Below are 18695 nucleotides of genomic sequence, written 5' to 3' on the forward strand. Positions count from 1 at the left end.
TGTTCTAATATTACTGTCCTTTGGCTGCTGTGACACAGAAATGTTCCCATTCGTGGGACAAATAAAGGAATTCTGATTCTGATTACATCCTTGAAAACAAATAGAAAAATGAGCAATGAAATATGTTTGGATGAATTCTAAAATATCTGACAAACATGTCTGCTCATATAAGATTGCTCCATTCAAATCATGGACCTTTTTTACTGCGTCATCCATGACATCTTGTGGTTTGTGAATCCAACATTTATGTGCTTGACTGTGAGCAACCTATCCGTGGCTTTTTATTTTTGTGACCGAGTGCTTCATCTGCTTCTATAGAGGATCTCTGGTACAGTACACACGAGGGCGTGTCCAGATTTGTTCCAGCCGACAAACTTCTCCACCGGCATTCGGCAACCATTAATGACAATCAATGACTCACAAAAAAACAAAAGACAACACTATGGATGTACAACCTGTATTTTAAAGGATTTACACCCGCTATTTAAAGCGTTTTCGTCGACCATGTGACCGCGAACAGAAACTTTGCCATGCCTCTAATATCTGGAGAGGTCCTTGAATATTTGTACACTGTTAGCTGGCTGACGTTAGCTTAATTAGCTTAACTTGTCAACATCGTAAATGCTAATGGAAGACGGTGGAGAAGCCTCCTCCTCCTCCTCCGAGGTTCGGTCTGTGTCTTCTCACGTTGATGTTCCGAGGATACCGAACCCGCAGCTGAAGAAGCTGCTGTTCTTTAAAGTGTACAAGAGGAGGTGGTTCGTGCTGCTGGTGCTGTGTCTGCTGAACTGCTCCAACGCGACGGTGAGTTGACAACAAGTATCTGACCGTTGATGAGTTCACGTCAAGTTCGAAATGCAGCTTGTGTTCCACAGATGTTTCCTGTCAAAGTTTGAGTCAGTCTGGTTCAAGTCATCAATACCTGGGTCATTCACAGGAAAACAAACCATATTTTTTATGGTTAAAACAAAAAACAACAACAACATCGTATATTTGAGGGGCAAAAAAAAAATAAAGGGAACCGGCTGTCTGCCATCAGGGACCAAAGTGGGGTGCGTTCCATACTGTTGGCTGCAGCTTCATACAATTTGGACGAGGGCTGTAAATCGATTAAAATATTTAATCACAATTAATTATAAATTAATCGTAACATTTTTTTTTCATCTGTCCTAAATGTACCAAGATTTTAAGTCTCTTATCAACATGGGCATGGACAAACATGCTTTCTTAATGTAAATGTATGTTTTTTTTAATTGATATTGCAGCAATCCAAAACAAAGACAAATACCGCCCAGAATATTCTTTAGAATAACCTCAAATGTACTGCATGCTCAAAACAATATGATGAAAGCATAACATGGTAAACTCAAGCCCAGCAAGCAATGACATACGGCCATACAGACCTGAATGTAACATTCCTTAGTAATACTAACACAATATAGTGTCTTTAGTGTCTATAGTGTCTTTGCACTTTGTCTCATGTAGAGTTGTCCAGGTGTGCAAACTATCCACCGTTGGCGAGGGCGAGGAGGACTCTCTGCCTCTGCTGTGTGCTTGGCCAGCAAGTTGTATTGGACACTAGACATACTTCGGTGGTAATTTAGTTCACATCGACAGTAAATGCAAATAAAGGGGGGTGCACACATAAGGATTTTATACATTTTAAGAGATTTTTTATCTGTAGAGCCCCCACACATGAAAATTAAAAAATCAGCTGTGATCGTACTGTGCGTGGTGTGCTCCACCACACACATAAAGATTATCTGTCTTGCAGCCGATCTAGAATCTAGTCCTCCAAGGCAGAAATATCGCGTGATCAAATGTGATCACTAACCAATGGCAACAACCCCAGCGTCACCAGGCTCTTCATAAACGGAAAAGACTATAGACTGTATATAAAAAAAGAGTAAATAAACGTTTTAAAACATGAAAGATATGGAAGACACAGAAGATGGAATGTAAGCTTTTCTAACAACACACAATACTTGCATTAACCACCAGTATGACAGTTATCGGTTGCGCATAACAGTTAACGTTAGCGCCAGTGCTAAACCCAGTAAAAACATTAAAATGGCTAATTTAAACATCCCCATAGGAAAAGTTAGATCTCACCTCTGTTTTTATTCACGTCCACTTCCGTATTTCTCACTCAGTCACACGCGAAGATTTTTTGCTGTAAATATTGAACAAGTTTAACATTTACCATTGTTGGCCATGATCTGTTTCCGCGCAAATTATCAGGACAAATTGACTCTTAACACTCCACAGACCACAGGATAATCGCATAGGATAACCGGATAAGACAGAAGATAATCTTCCGTGGTCAGGAAGGGGTAAAATTGGAGTAAAATCAGCCCGATTATCGTTATGTGTGTGCCCCCCTTTACTTTGTTCTTCTCGAGTGAACTGTCTGGCAGGGCTTTAAAGCTGAACTAGCCATTCAATAGACCCTTTTCTGCTCCCCATCCACAGCGCTACAGCTGCATCGCTTCCTGATCTTCCAAAATACAGAGTGGGCCAAGGGTCACAACGTGAGTGCGTTACTCGTGCATTAAAAAATAAGGCCACTAAGAGGAATTGGCAATAAACCATGATCTCCAAGGTCACTTTGACATCCCTTACTTGGACATACCACTTTGTCGTGACAGCAACTTATCTAAATTAAAATAAAAAATGAAAACAGCCAGCTACAGTAGCTGGTGGAGCTAGCCTCTCAACTTTATTCAAGCCGCTATTTTGCAGTTGTATTTTCGTGTAACATTTGTCTCGGTTAAAAAAAAGAATTTAACAGTACAATTAAATGAAATCGTTAATTTAACATTCTTACTTATGGTGATCCAAACCTACATTTCAACACCAATTACATCTTTTTGTGCCTACAATAAAGCTATTATGATGCGTTCAGACCAAACACAAATAGGGGGTGCTAATTTCCCATCCTGGTCTAAGATTACACTCTTGTGTAGATGGGACCCTGGTAAAGTAATAGAGTAAATGAAATAAGTACAGCTGTAACACCAGACAGGGCTAACCAGAAGAGTAAAGACACCAGAAAATATCCACATTGAAGAAGCTGAATTTTTATTTTTTGCCTACATAACATAATAACATAACATAACATAACATAATATAACATTACATTTATTTGTGGTAATTCTTCTGAGGTGGACTCCTGCATCCTGTAGATAAACTATTAGATTGTGTTAGTTGCAATCTGTAAACACTATATCTGTCTCAAACCGAAAACACTGTTTTAGTGGTGCACAGCATCTTATTAATATTTAAATAGCAGAGTCACACCTTTATCTCTTTATACAATAACCTGTGTTGACACTTTCACACCTTTAATTAGTTCCTCTAAATGACAGCTTGTTGTCCTTTTTCACATATCTGGAATTCTTTGACCTTTCTCTGTCATTAAACAGCAGATGTGGTTGTGAACAGTGCCAGTGGATGGCATGTGGTGCCTCTTTGTGTTTGGTGGAACTTGATATAATTCCTCGGGGATGTAGTCATTGTAAAGGAGTGTGTGCCTGGAGGCAAGTGTGCCGGCTCCAGTCCCGCAAACGAAACCCCTCCCTCACCTATCCCCCTCTCCCATGGGACTCGTCGTCTCTATGGGAGCTATTGTTTCCGTGCAGGATGGTGCTCCCACTCACAAAGGATGCTCAGCTGGCAGAGAGTCATTCATGATGTGGGGAATAACAGCTGATGAGCCAGTTAGACATCAATCTGGCTTGAAATAGCAGCCCCGTGAGGGATCTGGGTGTGGTTTACAAAAATCTGCGGTGGGCTGTTGAATGCTGTCTTGTAAATTGATTTGAGAGAACCCTGCTTACATTGTATGTTAGTGTTCAACCACACGAAGAGTCTTAGTCACATGGAAGGACTTCCCAACCTGCATGCAGAACATGAAAAAACAGATTTTGTTTTGAAAGAAATGAAACTGAAAATGTTGCTGGAAAAATGCCAAATGAGCTACTTCTCATCAGGGTTTGGTATTATTAGATTTAGGGTCAGTTTCTATTTTCCTCTTTTTACAAACAAAGTTTGTTTTCACAGTGTGAGACACAGAAAAGACCTACAGAATGAGGTGTAAACACAAAAACAAACAGACACATTACAAATGACGTGTCTGTGTCTGCATATCTGCATACACATGTCATAGGCTAGGTACCGTCTTGACATTTCCAGAAAACATGTCACATTACGTCCTCATTACATGTTCAGGAGGTGAAGGAGACAATGGTGGAGTGGTGCCAAACCACTGCAGTTTCACGTCTGTGTTTTGGCATTTGTGAATGTGAAACCATTTGATATTCTTGAGGGGGGACCATGGCGTTTCATTACTTGTAAGTGTGATGCCACCTGAGAATTGGGAGAATTTCTGAACCCTAACAAAGTATTTTTTGTGCAGAATCCCTACCAAAATATAAGCACAATGTCACAATAATTGCTATTTATTATTGCTATTTATTTGTTTAGTTGTTACAATTATTAATTTATCTGTGGTTTTGCAGACTTTTTTGCGGTACTTTTGTTCTGGTTAGGTTGAGTAGATTAGGTTGAGTTTACTGAAGTGTACCCAGGCAATATACAGCTCTTATAAGCCGAAGCAAAAAACTCCTTCCCCAGAGGAGGGAGAATTTGGACCTGCTGAGATTTACATCCACCTGTTTTTCAACGCTTAAAACTATCACACATATGCCATTCTCCACGAAGGCTTCTTTTTTTCTTCCAGCATATAGATGAGTCTTATATGCCAGATTCTCGCTGTTGACTGCTTTTGTTTCATCTGCCATGAAAACTCACAATCACATGATAAATATTCTTAACCGCTCAGAATGTTAGCTGGTAACACTGCTTCACCCTAAAGACTCTGAAAAGAAACATTTCCACTAAAGGGAGCTCACTATCATTTGATACTTACATAAAGATGTCACTAAGGAAGACAGTGATACGGTCTGCATTTTACAGGCAAGCAAAAAATGCCAGAAAATGTTCTGGCAAAATAAACATGGGGGGATTTGCCGATTTGATTAAAGTAACTTGGGTGTTTTTGCTACGGTGATTTCAGTAAAATATCAAACTAGAGATGTGGTCATATTGAAATGAAAACATTGTGTGAAGTTGCAAGTTAAGACCACCGGTCACTGCCCAGTGGACAACTTGATCCACTTTGACAGTCAAGCCTGTTCTCTGGAGACAGATCAGCTTTCTCAAATAAGAAAAGGAGGAATGTGTGAAAATGTCAAATTACTGCCTCACAACCGTTTCCTCCTATAGGGGACAGGACTCCCACTGTCCATGTCCAGATCAGCTGACCAGCATTCTGTAAATCAGCTCGGTGTAGTTTTCTTCTTTGTCCACAAACTGGAATAGAAATTGCACTTATGCCGCCTTTATGGTCTCATTGTTAAGTTTACATGGCATGCTACATTTTTCTCAAAATACATATTTTTTGTTTTACATGCAGCTCTCCAGACAAATGTATGAAAATGCTTTGCTGGATTCATCTATAAGCACAGGCCACATTTCAGTGTTCTTGAGCCTGTTCTAAGATTTATGGTTGTTGTATTGTTACCTGGATGTTTTTTCACTGCCTTTTATGTTATTGAAACAAATCAGATTACTGCGAATAATCTGATTATTGTCGTAATTCAGAGAATATGTGAACCCTTTTTATTGGCTCGTTTGTGAGAGAGGGCACATGGCTTTTTATCTTAGGGTGACTGTGCCTGAGTTTAAGAAAAAGTCCATTCTTAAGCAGAAAAAAAAATCTACTTATTCAAGCTACTAGAAGCTTGTTCTTCATTTTAACCAATGTCTCAGTTTTAGTTCAGTTAGACTCTGGATTTGATTTTTATTGACACAACTTTCCTCTGCTGTCAGCCTTTCGCTTCTTGAGATAAGCTCTCCTTTATCTAAATAGCTTTTGAAATTCTTGAAGCAATTTGTGACGTGTCTGCAGATAAATGCAAACTCACTACTGTGTTTTGACAAACATTACACTCTTGCAAAACAGGTTTTTCAAAATGTGCTGATGTGACCTTTTTACATAGACATGCAAATATAGACCTCAACCCTCTATTCTTGCATTTGAAACAAAACAAGAGCCCAGTGATGGAAGAAATGTTACGATCCAGGTATCAAATATTTTCAATAGATATAGGAATTTGTTTTTTAATAAATTTTTTATGTGTCTTTCCCAGTTATGGCTGACTTTTGCTCCAGTAGCGGACCAGTCTGCCCAGTATCTGAGAGTCTCTCTGGAGGAAATCAACTGGTTGTCACTGGTCTACATGGTAGTGGCCATACCGCTCAGCTTTGGGACCACATGGATGCTGGACACCCTCGGGCTACGGATCACAGTACGAAACTTGGGTTATTTGTGTGACGGTTTCAAACGTACTTCCTAAAATGTTTACTGCAAAAAACTTGGAATCTATCAACTATTTGCTGGGGAAAACCCTCTGCTACACAGGAAATGATGATAAGCTAATGTCGAGATATATTGCAGCACAGTTCTTGAATCTGGTCTGATCTTTCTCCTTCCTCCTATCTTGATTTTGTAGCTGATACTAGGATCCTGGCTTAACATGTTCGGAGCCCTGCTGCGCTTCTGTGGGACACCACTGGACGAAAGTTATGTACCCCTGTACCCTGTGGTGATGCTGGGCCAGACCCTCGGTGCCATAGCTCAGCCCCTCATCATTTTCACCCCGACCAAGCTGGCAGCTCTGTGGTTCCCTGACCACCAGCGAGCCACAGCTAACATGATCGCCTCCATGTGTGAGTAATTTACTGTTGTATTTTACTCTAAATTTAAATATTTGTAGCATGAAGGGGCTACAACTTACATTTCATCACACAACCCTGTGTTGTAAAGTGACAAATAATGGTCATGACCTTTTCTTCTGGGTAGTAATTATACATAATTAAAAAAAAGCAAAGCAAAAAATCATTCAGAACAACTTTATTGCTAATATATGTCATGAGTTCACCATTGAACAAGATGTGTAAATACGTTGAATGTAGAGGATTCCCAAATGTAGTGCCTGTGCCTTTTCAGCTTTATTTAAACCATCTGTTACATCTTTGATGACTCCATCAGTACCATCTTTTATGAACAGACTAATTAGGCGTAAGTAACAACCTTGTAATTATGGACCAGCTGCCGGCCAAATGCCAGCACATTTTGACAATAACAGGGAAGTTTGTCTTATCTTTCATCCATATTAGCAGGTGAAACATCGTCTTTTAAAGGCCCTCAAACGATGGGGAATAAAAAATCCTTTACCCTTTTTTTTGGTAAACAACTAATTTTTCTAATGGAATTATGGCAGTAGCTTGTGAATTTCTTAGAGCTGTCCCGAATACCAATTTTGGTAGTCATCAACAGTGAATAATCAAAGCTTTGGTGGAGGGGTGAGGGGTCTCTGAGCGCCACTTGTGAAACATTTTCCAAAAGAAATAATTGTTTATGAGACATAATAACAGCTGAAACATAAACAACAACAACAAAAATTTGAAATTGAATACTTACCCAAAGACCGATTATGTGATTTATTGAATATTCGGGTCCAACTCGGGAATTTTGCATGTGATTGAACTTTAATAGAAATACACCCAAAGCATGTAGATTTCAGGCTTTTGTCAAAAGCTAAAGGAATGTGTTTGAAATATTGTATTGCTATTGTATTATTCATCCCTTGTGGAGGAAAGAAGAAAAAGTCAATACTTTTAACTTGAATTTGAATGTTCACGTTGTCCGAAACAGTGCTGGTGACTTTTGTCAGGAAAAATTGGAAACGGGTTCAGTTTCAACACGTGCTGTTAGGTGCGGGGAGGCACTTTTTGCATGTCAACAAACTTACACAGCAAAATGAAGAATGTGTCCAGTCACAGTCAAGAAAAACACTTAAATCAGTTTGTTTGAATTGTAATTTTTATATTTAAAGATTAGAATATATTTCTTGAAGATACAGTTTTCATAAAATCCATGTCACATTGCTTTTAAAACAAAATAAATGCTGGAACGACTTAAACAGGGAACAGAAAGTGTCATCTGGCTTTACTGGTTCTTAACATAGCGCAGAAACCAGAATGATCCTGAATAACACTTCTCTTTTCTCTCATCAGCCAATCCCCTGGGCGTCCTCCTCGCCAACGTCATCTCTCCCATGATGGTTGAAAGCCCTTCACATGTCCCAACACTGGTGAGTTCAACTATGAATAAGTCTTCAAATACACTGCTGGAATCTGGTCAGGTTTTAGATTTAGTGGCTGAACATTTTAAACATAAACAGGGCCAGGTGAAGCATATGAATTTGGAATTGGAATTAATATGCACCTGTATAAAAACAGATAAAATGATAATAATATTCCCTGTATAGCTTCACCAGTATTTATTTCCTGTATTAACTATGCATGAAAATACAATGTGAAGTGTCAAAGACAATAAACACATATCAAGTGCTTTTGGCCCCTTTTTAGTCCTTGTTTTGGTTTCAAAGGACACTGTATGGCTCTGTTCAAGTCATGACAGGCTGCTGTCCATCCAACAATCACTGTAAAGTACTCATCCTGCCCCAAATGATAGATAGATAAGATTAGCAACTAGCTAGTAAAGTAAATGGAACATCTAGCAGCTATAAAGAGAGCTATAAAATGTGTTCCTCAAGAGTTGGCAAAACCCAAACCAAGGTTAAAGTGTTGCTCTATATGTGATGGATATGTGAACAGGCAACAGTCTGCTAACAAGTGAACAAAAACAACTTCACACGTTGACAATGCTAAGTTAGGTCTGTGTTTGTCTCCCAACATGTTGGCACAATACAACCTTTTTGCTGCTTTAACAAGTAATCTGTGACACAACTTTAACTACTGCTGAGGTATCTCCGAGCAACGTGTGTAAATATACAAAAATGTTTGAATGCATAACAAAATGTAGCACATTTTTGGACACGTAATTTAAGAAAGTCAGTGGTTTATGGCGTATCTGGATTTGAATCTTACTGAGGGCCTATGTGGCATATAAATATTTTCTCTTCCGCATGGGTGTCCCGAACTGATGGGGGTCGATGTGGGCATTTTTCCACTGATCGGGATCAGGACCCAAGGCCGTTTTTTTTAAAATGTCAGAGCACAATTTGTGGCAGAAGAATGCAGACGCGTGCATAATGTTTCTCTGGCAAACCTGTGGATAAAATGTCTGCAGTGTGGAAATAACTTAAATTAGAAAGGGAATACGCAATATGACCATTTAGCGAGGGGGTGACAAAAGAGCTGCATTTAATACTACTCATTTTGTATGATTAGATATTACAGAGAAGGTACTTAAATGAATTGCTCTGGATAACCAGCTCATCTCCGTGGTAGAGGATCAGGGTTTTCTTTGTCATCTGGAGTTTTTGAATCCCCGGTATGCCCTACCATCTCAGCATTGCATTACACTAGCTGTTTTTATACTGGGCAGCAAGCCGCCAATTTGGCCTTCCTTTTTGCGTTTAGGTCCATGGATTTAGACAGAAGACGGTAAATTGGGGTCTGTTTTGGGCCGCTAATTTGCCGCCTCGGAGGGTACACTTATTTCTACCTCCATTGCTATCTAAATCTGGGCCGTCAATGTGCCGGCAGTTGCGTGAGATGGGCAGAGGTGTTGATGACGTGCACTGTTGTGCGACCCAGAGCCAGGGAGTTTTAAAACCAGGAAACAGCTGATCACAGCAGTCAGTCCCTCACTTTATCTGCGGACGTCAAGATGAGCAACTGGACAGCCGCTGAGATCCAGGAGATGCAGCCTCTCCTCGGTCTCTGTAGCTGTCTTCATTGTCCGATTGTTGTTGTAGCTGCAAGCTACGAATGGTTGCTACTTTCAAATTAAAAGCCCCCCGCTAAGAACCCAGTTCTAAACTCCAATGGGGTGCAATGTAAAGCTCTTATTTTGAGGACAAATTCGTTGTCACAGTTGACTGCCCAACTTCGTGCTTCACGTCATGTTTACGCCACCCCAGTGGCGGCCAAGTGGTGGCTTTTGGGAAAGGAGGAATATTACACCTCCCTGTTAGAAAGACAAGGCGGTACCTTGCAGCAAATGTGCCTCCTTTTCTGTCTAAAAGGGGCTATTGACTCCACTTTCGAGTTACAACGTGCCGGTATGCGCACAACGTTGGAGGTCTGATGCAGCAGAGCATGTAAAACAGACAAACGAGGAGATGCTGAACATGTGTGAAATAGACAAGCAACACGTCCATGTCATTTTACGTGACAATGTAAGGAATATGAAAAAAGCAATGGATGATATGGCGGTACTAAGCGTGGGCTGCATCACGTACATACTTCAGCTGGCTGTAGACAAGGGTCTGCTGTCACAGTGCATCGTCACAGACTCACCTGCTAACACAAGGAAGGTGGCATAGCATTATGCAGAATAAGAAAGAGCAATATGAAAGTACATACTTTGTTTCAACAAAATAAAAACCTGTTAAGAAACAGCTTGGATGCAGGTGTTATGTTCTGTGTTTCTCACTGTGCATGTGCAAATTACTTGTTTGTTCTGAGGGAGGAAGTTGGGAGTCAGCCTTGGTTGTGTTGATGGTGAAGTTGCAGTAAAGTCATGAAAATGTATAATTGTCGTCATAGTTATTGAACCAACAGCAGGTACTTTTTTTCTTAATGCAGCTGTATTATCTGGGAAAATATTAGTGAAAGCTGAGTACTGGATCGGGATTCGTTATCAACATTTACTAAATATTAAATCGGGATTGGGGTAAAAAAAACTGAGCGGGACGTCCCTAGAGTTTAGAGTAACTGTCTAAATAGATAAAAATGTCCAAAAGTAAAATAAAACATCAGTTGGCCTTGAGTCAAAGGATTTCAACGAGGCTGATGCAGTTAACACAGACACCTGCAGCAGCTAAACTCTGTGTGTGTGTGTGTGTGTGTGTGTGTGTGTGTGTGTGTGTGTGTGTGTGTGTGTGTGTGTGTGCGTGCAGCTCCAGTCACCTGCTAATGATGATAAATCATCTGTAATTTAAGGTGCTAACATCCATTTATCACCACATTATCTGTGTGTCTCCTCCCTCTTCCAGCTGATTGCCTATATGGTCCCGGCATGCATCATCTGTTTCCTAGCAACAGTGGGGATACGGAGCAGTGCCCCTCCAACACCACCTTCAGCCAGCGCTGAGACATCTGGCTCCGAACCATTCCTACAGGGACTTAAACTGGTAAGAACACAAGAGAAGAGAATAGATGAACATTCACGTAGAAGGCAACATGATAAAGAGATATTTTTTTAGAATATAGACTCTGTAAATCTTTAGTAGATGTAGACATACTAACTCAGAATCCAACATGAAGCTGCATCGGGACGATTTCTTACATAAAAACCCTGACATTTAACAAGTTCAAATGACATACTGAGTGCACAGCTGAGAGGAGCTTCACACCCCCCTCTGTTACCTAATACACCTCAACTTCAACTTTATTGTGTTTGTCATGAAGGAGAAATTTGTTTTGAAACACACACACATGAACTTGAGATATATAAAAATATGGAAATCGATCTTAAATCACTCAAATAGAATACAACCTATAGTAAGCGCTAATTTATCATAAAACCTGGAAACATCTAGACATCAGCATAATCCAGCCCACCCATAAAACCTCATCATCACCGGGCACCTATGGGTCTTCTCCGTTGGCCGAGCCAGTCAAACCACGAGGATTTGCGTTTCCTGTAAGTTAAAAACCACCTAGTTGAACCAAAGCCAAAGAAAACCACCTCAAAGCAGGTTGTGGTGATGTCTCAACACTCCCGTTTTACCCTCCCCAAACAAGTGTGTCTTGTCAGACTGAAACCAGAGAAAGACATTTTTTAAGCAACAAGCAAGTCTGAAGAGGCTATATGCAAAATAAATAGTTTTAGTTTAATAGTTTTAAAATGAATGGAGACTTTTGTTATGAAGAATTAATAGAGGATTAAACTTGTTTATTGCTTAATAAGCAGAGCTTTGTAAGCAGCTATTCTGTTAACCACTAGTCAGAGCCATAGATGTGCCTGCTTCTTTTCAACTTCATTGACTCAAGACGAACCTATCAGTTAAAGACATGAGTCAAATGGAGTCAGGCCGAGCCAGCACGTGCATGTGTTTTCTCAATATTTTCTTGGAAAGCAAGAAATGAATTCCAGAAGGGTTGCACTGGCTTCAGTTAATAATGCAGAAGCGCTTCTGATGTATTTGTCTGGCTTTGATAACATTACATTTGTATGTAACAGCTGTTCAGTGAAGCTAATCTCGGCCCTTAGTCGACTTTATTTAGTTTGAATGTGCAGGATAATAATTACACCATTTTGTTTTATCATGTGACTTATTTATTTTCACTTTCATTTTTCCTTTTTTTCTACCCTTCACATGCTGATGCTTGTGCTGTCGAAAAACTGTTGCTGCAGTGACCTTCAATTCCCCTGAGGTCTCGCTCATAAATCCTTCTGTCTGTTTCGTCTGCAGTTACTGAAGAACAAAGCCTACGTCGTCCTGCTGCTGTGCTTCGGTTCGGGCATTGCTGTCTTCACCTGCTTCTCCACGCTGCTGGAGCAGATCCTGTGTGTGCAAGGATACACAGATGTAAGAGCACCACAGGATGAGAGACCATGTTGTTCTCCATGGGGAGCAGTTAGGCACTAATTGGACCACTTGGCATCAAATGAGCAGTAAAAGCAACACAGACAGCATGTTTGATAATAGTCAGTTATGATGTGGAAGTACACAAATCTTGGTTTTGATGGTACAAAATGATCTTAAATAACTGATGGAACAGAATGAAAACACGAACCCCTGTCATAAACACAATCTGATCATTCTCAGGTGAGAATAAACCTGTAAAATCTTATTTCTGCAGGACTTTGCTGGTGTCTGTGGCGCTCTCTTCATTGTATTTGGCATCATTGGCGCCGGTGCTCTGGGTCCATTTGTCGACAAGACCAAGAAGTTCATCGAAGCCACAAAGATCAACATGAGCTTCACTGCTCTTGCATGCATCGCCTTCTCAGTGGTGAGGACATGAAACCCGAGTGGTTTAAAGCTCAACACCTGTGTTTCTTTCTTTCTTTAAACACACACTCTCTGCTGCTTTGGGGCCTTCAGTGTAATACAATGGTAATGTTTTAAAGTTTTATTCACATTATGTTGAGTCAAGGCCGCCGACTTCATTCCTCACAGTCTGACAAAAGTTTGTGACCAAAGGTGACCAAACCGTTACTGTTACCTTACAAAATCAAATAAAGGGGTTCCATTTAGCTCAGTGGGTAGAGCAGGTGTCCCATGTACAGAGGCTTCGTCCTCGCTGCAGCGGCCCTGGGTTCGAGTCCCTGCCTGGGGTCCATTTTATTTTATTTTTTATTTGCTGCATGTCACTCCCCCTCTTTCTCAACCTGTTCCCTGACATTTCTCCCAGCTGTTCTGTCAATAAAGCAGGCCACAAAGGCCAAAAAGATATTTAAAAAAAATCTAAAAAACAAAATCAAATAAGGGAAGCAGGGTTTCGCTGGAGTTCAGGAGTCCGAAGTCTTCATCAAGGAGTCTCTCCTTTCCCCACTCTGATTATCAAAGTTATAAAGACTGACAGAGCAGCATATTTATCTTGAAATAACTTACTGCCACATTTGGGAAGATTACTTTGACATCTCACCTTTGTTAACTCTTAATGTAGAGAAATAAACACATATAATAGAACCTACTGCTGCCTAAAGAAAACAAAAACATATGAAGGGGATTCACCCTGTCAGCTTGTAGACGTGGACTTAATAACCCTGTCAGAAATCTACAGTGTTTTTATTGAAGTGCGCATCTGCAGTGTTTGACATAACTTGATGAGGTGAACAAAGGGAGTCTGTACAGTTACTGTGTTTGATGTGCAAATACTTGAAAGATGTTTTGACAGTTACTTTATTTTACTGTAATGCAGCCGTTCAAGTAAAGTGCAGTGTAAATAAAAATCATTCAAGAGGTTATTCAGAGGACAGCAGCAATATAAAGAAAACTTTATTTGTTTTTCTCTTCCAGTATGGTCATAGTCCTGGATTTACACATTTGTAGGAGGTAGTATGTATTGTCATTTTTTACATATATAGCACTCAGTATTCAAGAGAACAAAATTGTATTCCTTCAGGGACAAAAAACAGTATGAAGAGAAGGAGAAGCAGGTACACAAGACAGGAAAATACAGTAAAATTAAGTAGCGTGATGAGTGACAAAAACGTGTACTCTCATACGTCAGGAATACTCAAAGGTATAATGTTAGATAAAAATGAGATGACTGTTTGTACTGTGGTGGGGATGAATGTTAGATTTAACCTTTTTTTTTAGTTCCTTACAAATGATGACTTCCCTTTGCCCTCGAGTTCATATTTAAAGATGATGTTAGGAGGTCACGTTTCCATAGATTTACTTTTCCATTATGTCTATTTGCTGAACAACAAACCAAAACCAGGAATACCAGAAAACACTACTGTAACAAATCTTACATTAAAGCTACTGACTACTACTGACTAGACTTTATGTCTTCTGTAGTTATTGTTTGTGCACAGTTGCTTGCTGCCAAAGATCATTCAGTCAAACAGGGAAAATGTACGAGCCACCACACACTTTAGGACTCTTTAGTATAGTGATCATTTGCAGGATTATTCTATATCGTCTAAAATGTAAGTAAATTGTGTGAAATGCTCACCCAAATTTCACAGAACCCAAAATAACATTTTTGCTCTAAATAATGACTGAAATCACTCATCACTTACAAAAATAGTGTTCAAACTACCTGTCTGTTGATCAGTTAATCAATCAAATTGTTTGAGCCCGCAATATAAACAGGATAACATGTCATGTAAGTAAACTGAGCAGCAACATGCTTCTTTTTATTTCCTCTCCAAACATATCACAAACAATAACAGCTCTTGCGCTTCGGCCGCCCCTTCGCAATTTACATATGACAACAAGGCACTAATATTAATTGATAATTAATCTCCTAATCAACAATACTTTGTAAACAATAGGACATCATCATTTCAACATAACGCCATGTGTGTTTCGTTTTGCAGTCCTACCTCTTGTTGGACTGTTTGTTTATCCCGTGCTGTTGAGATGGTCTGTCTGAAATTCATCTTTTATGTGTAATTATACATTTGTGTATACTTTTAGGTAGGAAAAGCACACAGAGGAAAAATTAGAGCAACATTGATGCTCATTTTGTTTTAAAAATATTCCTCCTGCCTCGTTGATATTCAGATATCTTCCTCCTCTCAGGTGTCACAGCTGCGGCAGCAGAAAGCTGCCGTTGCCGCTGTCTGCTCTGTTTTTGGCTTTTTTGGTTTCTCCATTTACCCGGTGGCCATGGAGCTGTCTGTGGAGTGTTCGTATCCGGTAGGAGAAGCTTCATCAGCCGGACTCATCTTCATATCGGGGTACTACTGTCTGAGCATAACATACAGTACACACAATATGGTAGATCATTATTAAAGAGGCAGAAAATACTTTATGTTTATTATTTATTTTTTTATTCCTGAAAGAAATCTGTATTTGTTCTTCAGAGAGGCAAAATCTTAAAAAAAAAAAGTGAGTAAAGAGTAAATGCAGTGTGTGCTGCATTGATACTTGATGTAAAATTCATGCTCATCATGGCTGTTTCCTTGTGATCTTTCCCAGACAGGTTCAGTCGGTTCTCTACATCATCATCCTTCAGGGTTTAACCAAACGGCTCGCAGACTCTCCTCTGTCGACTTGTGGGAATGTAGTCCTGAGCTGGAGGGGTAGGTCACATGAGGTTACACCAACACCAGCATCAGACAAAGGAATCAAAGCTGACTATGAGTGCAGTTTTTATTTTATCGTTGCAAAACACACCACACTTGTGGCTCTTTGTGTGTTTTTTTTCTGCTGTTCTCTCATATCTGACTTCCCTTTTTGTCCTCTCTTGAAACCGTCACATCTTAATTTGTGAATTAACGGTTTATACTGATCAAATAAAAGTTTGTGAACAGTTGAAAGGACAAACCAAGACTGTTTTGGTGTGTTTTGTTTCTGTTGAGTTTAAATGAAGTGTGTTTGACAACAATAAAATTGTGGTTTCTGTCAAAAGAGACTGGTGGATTTGGCGAGAGCAACGTAGTGACTCTTTCTGCATAAACAATAGTTATAGTTAAAGCAAAAAAAAGTCTTCCTCCTTGGGAATTGTTTTTGTATTGCTGACAGATGCAAAACAAGCACTATTAGTGGAAGCCATGTTGTGTCTGCCAGTTGAGGCAACTAACATGATCAATTCCAAAACTTTTTCCTAAAAAAAAAAATAAATAAATAAGCTTTTAGGTGCACATGGAATTTGTTTTTTAGTGTCTTGAGATGCAAAGAAAGTTTGAGACCCTTAATTTTAGTTTCAGCTTGTGTACTTTTTCCCTCATTGTGTTTTTATCATTGAACAGGTAAGCATGAAACATGAATGTCGAAACTGTTGCACCCAGTTTTTATATATGCTTCACACAGCATCCCAATGTTATTTGGAATGAGAATTTCAGCTTGTGAACTGAGGCAGTTGCTGGAGCTGCAGTTGTTCATAAATCTGTACTTTATTCTCGCCCTCAGTGCCCCTGATGGTGATGGCGGGACTGTGCAGTTTTTTTACCTGCTGCTTCGTGATCATCTTCCACACACGATACAGACGACTTGAGGCAGAGGAACAGGCGTCTTACGGGACCAAACAGAGCAACGGCTCACCGACCTCTGAGCACGCTCCGACCGTGGAGAGCTGAGAGGCTCATGATGATAGATAGACAGAGAGGATTATGGGTGTAATCACATCTGCAGTTTGTTACGGTGACCTCAGATTTAGTTTGTTGATTCTTTTGTATGACTTTGGGGCCTTTCTTTATACAGTACATTGTTACAATAACAGAATGTACATTCATTCTATAGTGTCCTTCTATATTGAGACAAAAGATTTAATGCTTTTACATTTACGTCTGCAGAGAGGAAACCAGCCTGCTCTAGAGATCCCTGTTAGCAGGGAAGTAGTTTTCTTGATTGAAGAAAACATTTAACATTCCTACAGTGATCATGTGTAGTTAAATGACTTCTGAATTCCCACTTGGTCTTAAAACTTTGAAACAAACCAAAAACAGGAAGCAACTGATAACAGAAGCTTTTTAAGCACGTGGCAGAGGAGTTTGTGTATCCACATTCCTTCTAAACACCAAATCTACTTCAGTGTTTTGTTGCAGGATGTCTTTCAGCAGTCACCAAAGCAAAATCATGGACATTAGTACAACTTAAAACCCCTACAGGTCTATGGCTGTTTCCTGCCACTCTGATAAATTGGGATTCTTTCAGTCTCAGACTGATATCAGGCCCGATTGTTGTAGTTCACTGGTTCCCAACTGTTTGGACTTGTGAACCCTTAGAAACCATGTTGTCCTGACCTCTGTGTGCACGTTTACAGGTTATAACCAGTTTCTGATTTTTCATGCCAAAAGTGTTTCATGTAAAACTTTCTTGAGGCCTAACTACTGATCTCTGTTTTAGAAGACAAAAACATTATTGACAGAGACAACAAGTAAGACCGCAAAACTGACAAAGAAGGAAGTTAATTCTGCTCGGCTAGGCTCGAAACCTTTAAACAGGTTGAGATAATCCCTGACTGGATTTAGCACCAACCTTTATTATTTGTGTTCTTAGTTAAATGACCAAAATGTTCAACAAACTGATAGAGGTTACAACAAATACAGGAAACTGTATTTAACAGAAAGATGTAGCATAATTGGCTAGCTGTGGGTGTCTGACTGGTTAGCTGTTACTGGATTTACCTGATTTTTTCTTTGAAATGATTCATTTCTGTGGCATTGAACAATTTATATGTTTAAACAAATGTCAACAAGTCAGATCAGATTTTAACATAATTACAGTCTCATCCTGTCGTACTAAAACCACTATCAATGATACTGTTTGCTGACATACTTTGAACAATATGTGTTCACAGGTTTTCTGTCTCTAGAAACAAGCTGTTTCTTTTTTGTTAACAACTGTGTAAAGAATACTGTTGTTCCTTTAATGTTGTTCTGTGTACTTACATTTGTAAAAATCCTTCATCTTCGGGTAAAACTGATTTAAAGGCCATTTAAGGCTCAGACAATTGTGGGTTTTATGCAATAAACAGAAAATTCAGTACTTGTACTGATTCTGTACACTGTCAAAATAAACTGTGGTGGGCCTAATCCAAACTATTCTGTAGATTGTACATGGAGTGACATTGGTACAATGTAATAAACACCAAATGTGTTATTTTAATATTCATTAGAATATTATTAATATATGAGAATTGTTTTTGTTTTGTTATCCACCGGTCAAGACCACTAAAACTGTTTTGTATTACTGGATGATGTAAACTGATGACAGTACATGTCTGAATTTACCTTTATCTGTAAAACGCACACATCTGGAGCAGGAGGCGGAAACAGGTTTTCTAGAGGCAAAGACTGCCTAAGGAAATTCTCTCAAGGTTTCTGTGTTAATGCCTTAAAATGTCAATAAAATGTTACCTTACTCTGTTCGTTTTCCCAGAGTCTGTCTGTTGTCACCAAGGGTGCGCTCAATCCCATCACAATCATTTCCATCAAAACAATCGCCAGGTTGTTTTTTGTGCCAGTT

General features: G+C 39.5%; 1 protein-coding gene across 4 annotated transcripts; it reads left to right on the forward strand.

Annotated features, from left to right (window-relative positions):
* The first annotated feature begins 340 nt into the window (after positions 1-340).
* On the forward strand, positions 341-18597 carry slc49a3 (solute carrier family 49 member 3). 4 transcript variants are annotated; one of them, XR_005070972.1, is made up of 10 exons: positions 343-804; positions 6213-6371; positions 6576-6792; positions 8143-8219; positions 11094-11231; positions 12516-12632; positions 12907-13059; positions 15306-15463; positions 15709-15808; positions 16638-16776. XR_005070972.1 is itself a non-coding variant. In XM_037076205.1 (10 exons), exons 1-10 carry the CDS (start codon positions 622-624, stop codon positions 16802-16804), a joined length of 1473 nt encoding a protein of 490 aa, XP_036932100.1. In that variant the 5' UTR covers positions 344-621; the 3' UTR covers positions 16805-18597. The 4 variants fall into 4 exon arrangements, 3 of the variants coding, with proteins under 3 accessions (XP_036932099.1, XP_036932101.1, XP_036932100.1); XM_037076205.1 differs by having other exon boundaries at positions 344-804; positions 15705-15808; positions 16638-18597; XM_037076204.1 differs by lacking the exon at positions 16638-16776 and having other exon boundaries at positions 341-804; positions 15705-16530.
* Positions 18598-18695: the final 98 nt, after the last annotated feature.

This window comes from Acanthopagrus latus, chromosome 18 (assembly GCF_904848185.1).
Source record: "Acanthopagrus latus isolate v.2019 chromosome 18, fAcaLat1.1, whole genome shotgun sequence".
NCBI classification, from domain to species: Eukaryota; Metazoa; Chordata; class Actinopteri; order Spariformes; family Sparidae; genus Acanthopagrus; species Acanthopagrus latus.

What these genes read in the sequence shown, in the direction of transcription:
- slc49a3 (XM_037076204.1), top strand. Translation starts at nt 622, where the DNA reads ATGCTAATGGAAGACGGTGGAGAAGCCTCCTCCTCCTCCTCCGAGGTT. An exon ending in TGAACTGCTCCAACGCGACG is followed by an intron (nt 805 to 6,212) that starts GTGAGTTGACAA and finishes TGTCTTTCCCAG; the next exon opens with TTATGGCTGACTTTTGCTCC. An exon ending in CTTCACATGTCCCAACACTG is followed by an intron (nt 8,220 to 11,093) that starts GTGAGTTCAACT and finishes TCCCTCTTCCAG; the next exon opens with CTGATTGCCTATATGGTCCC.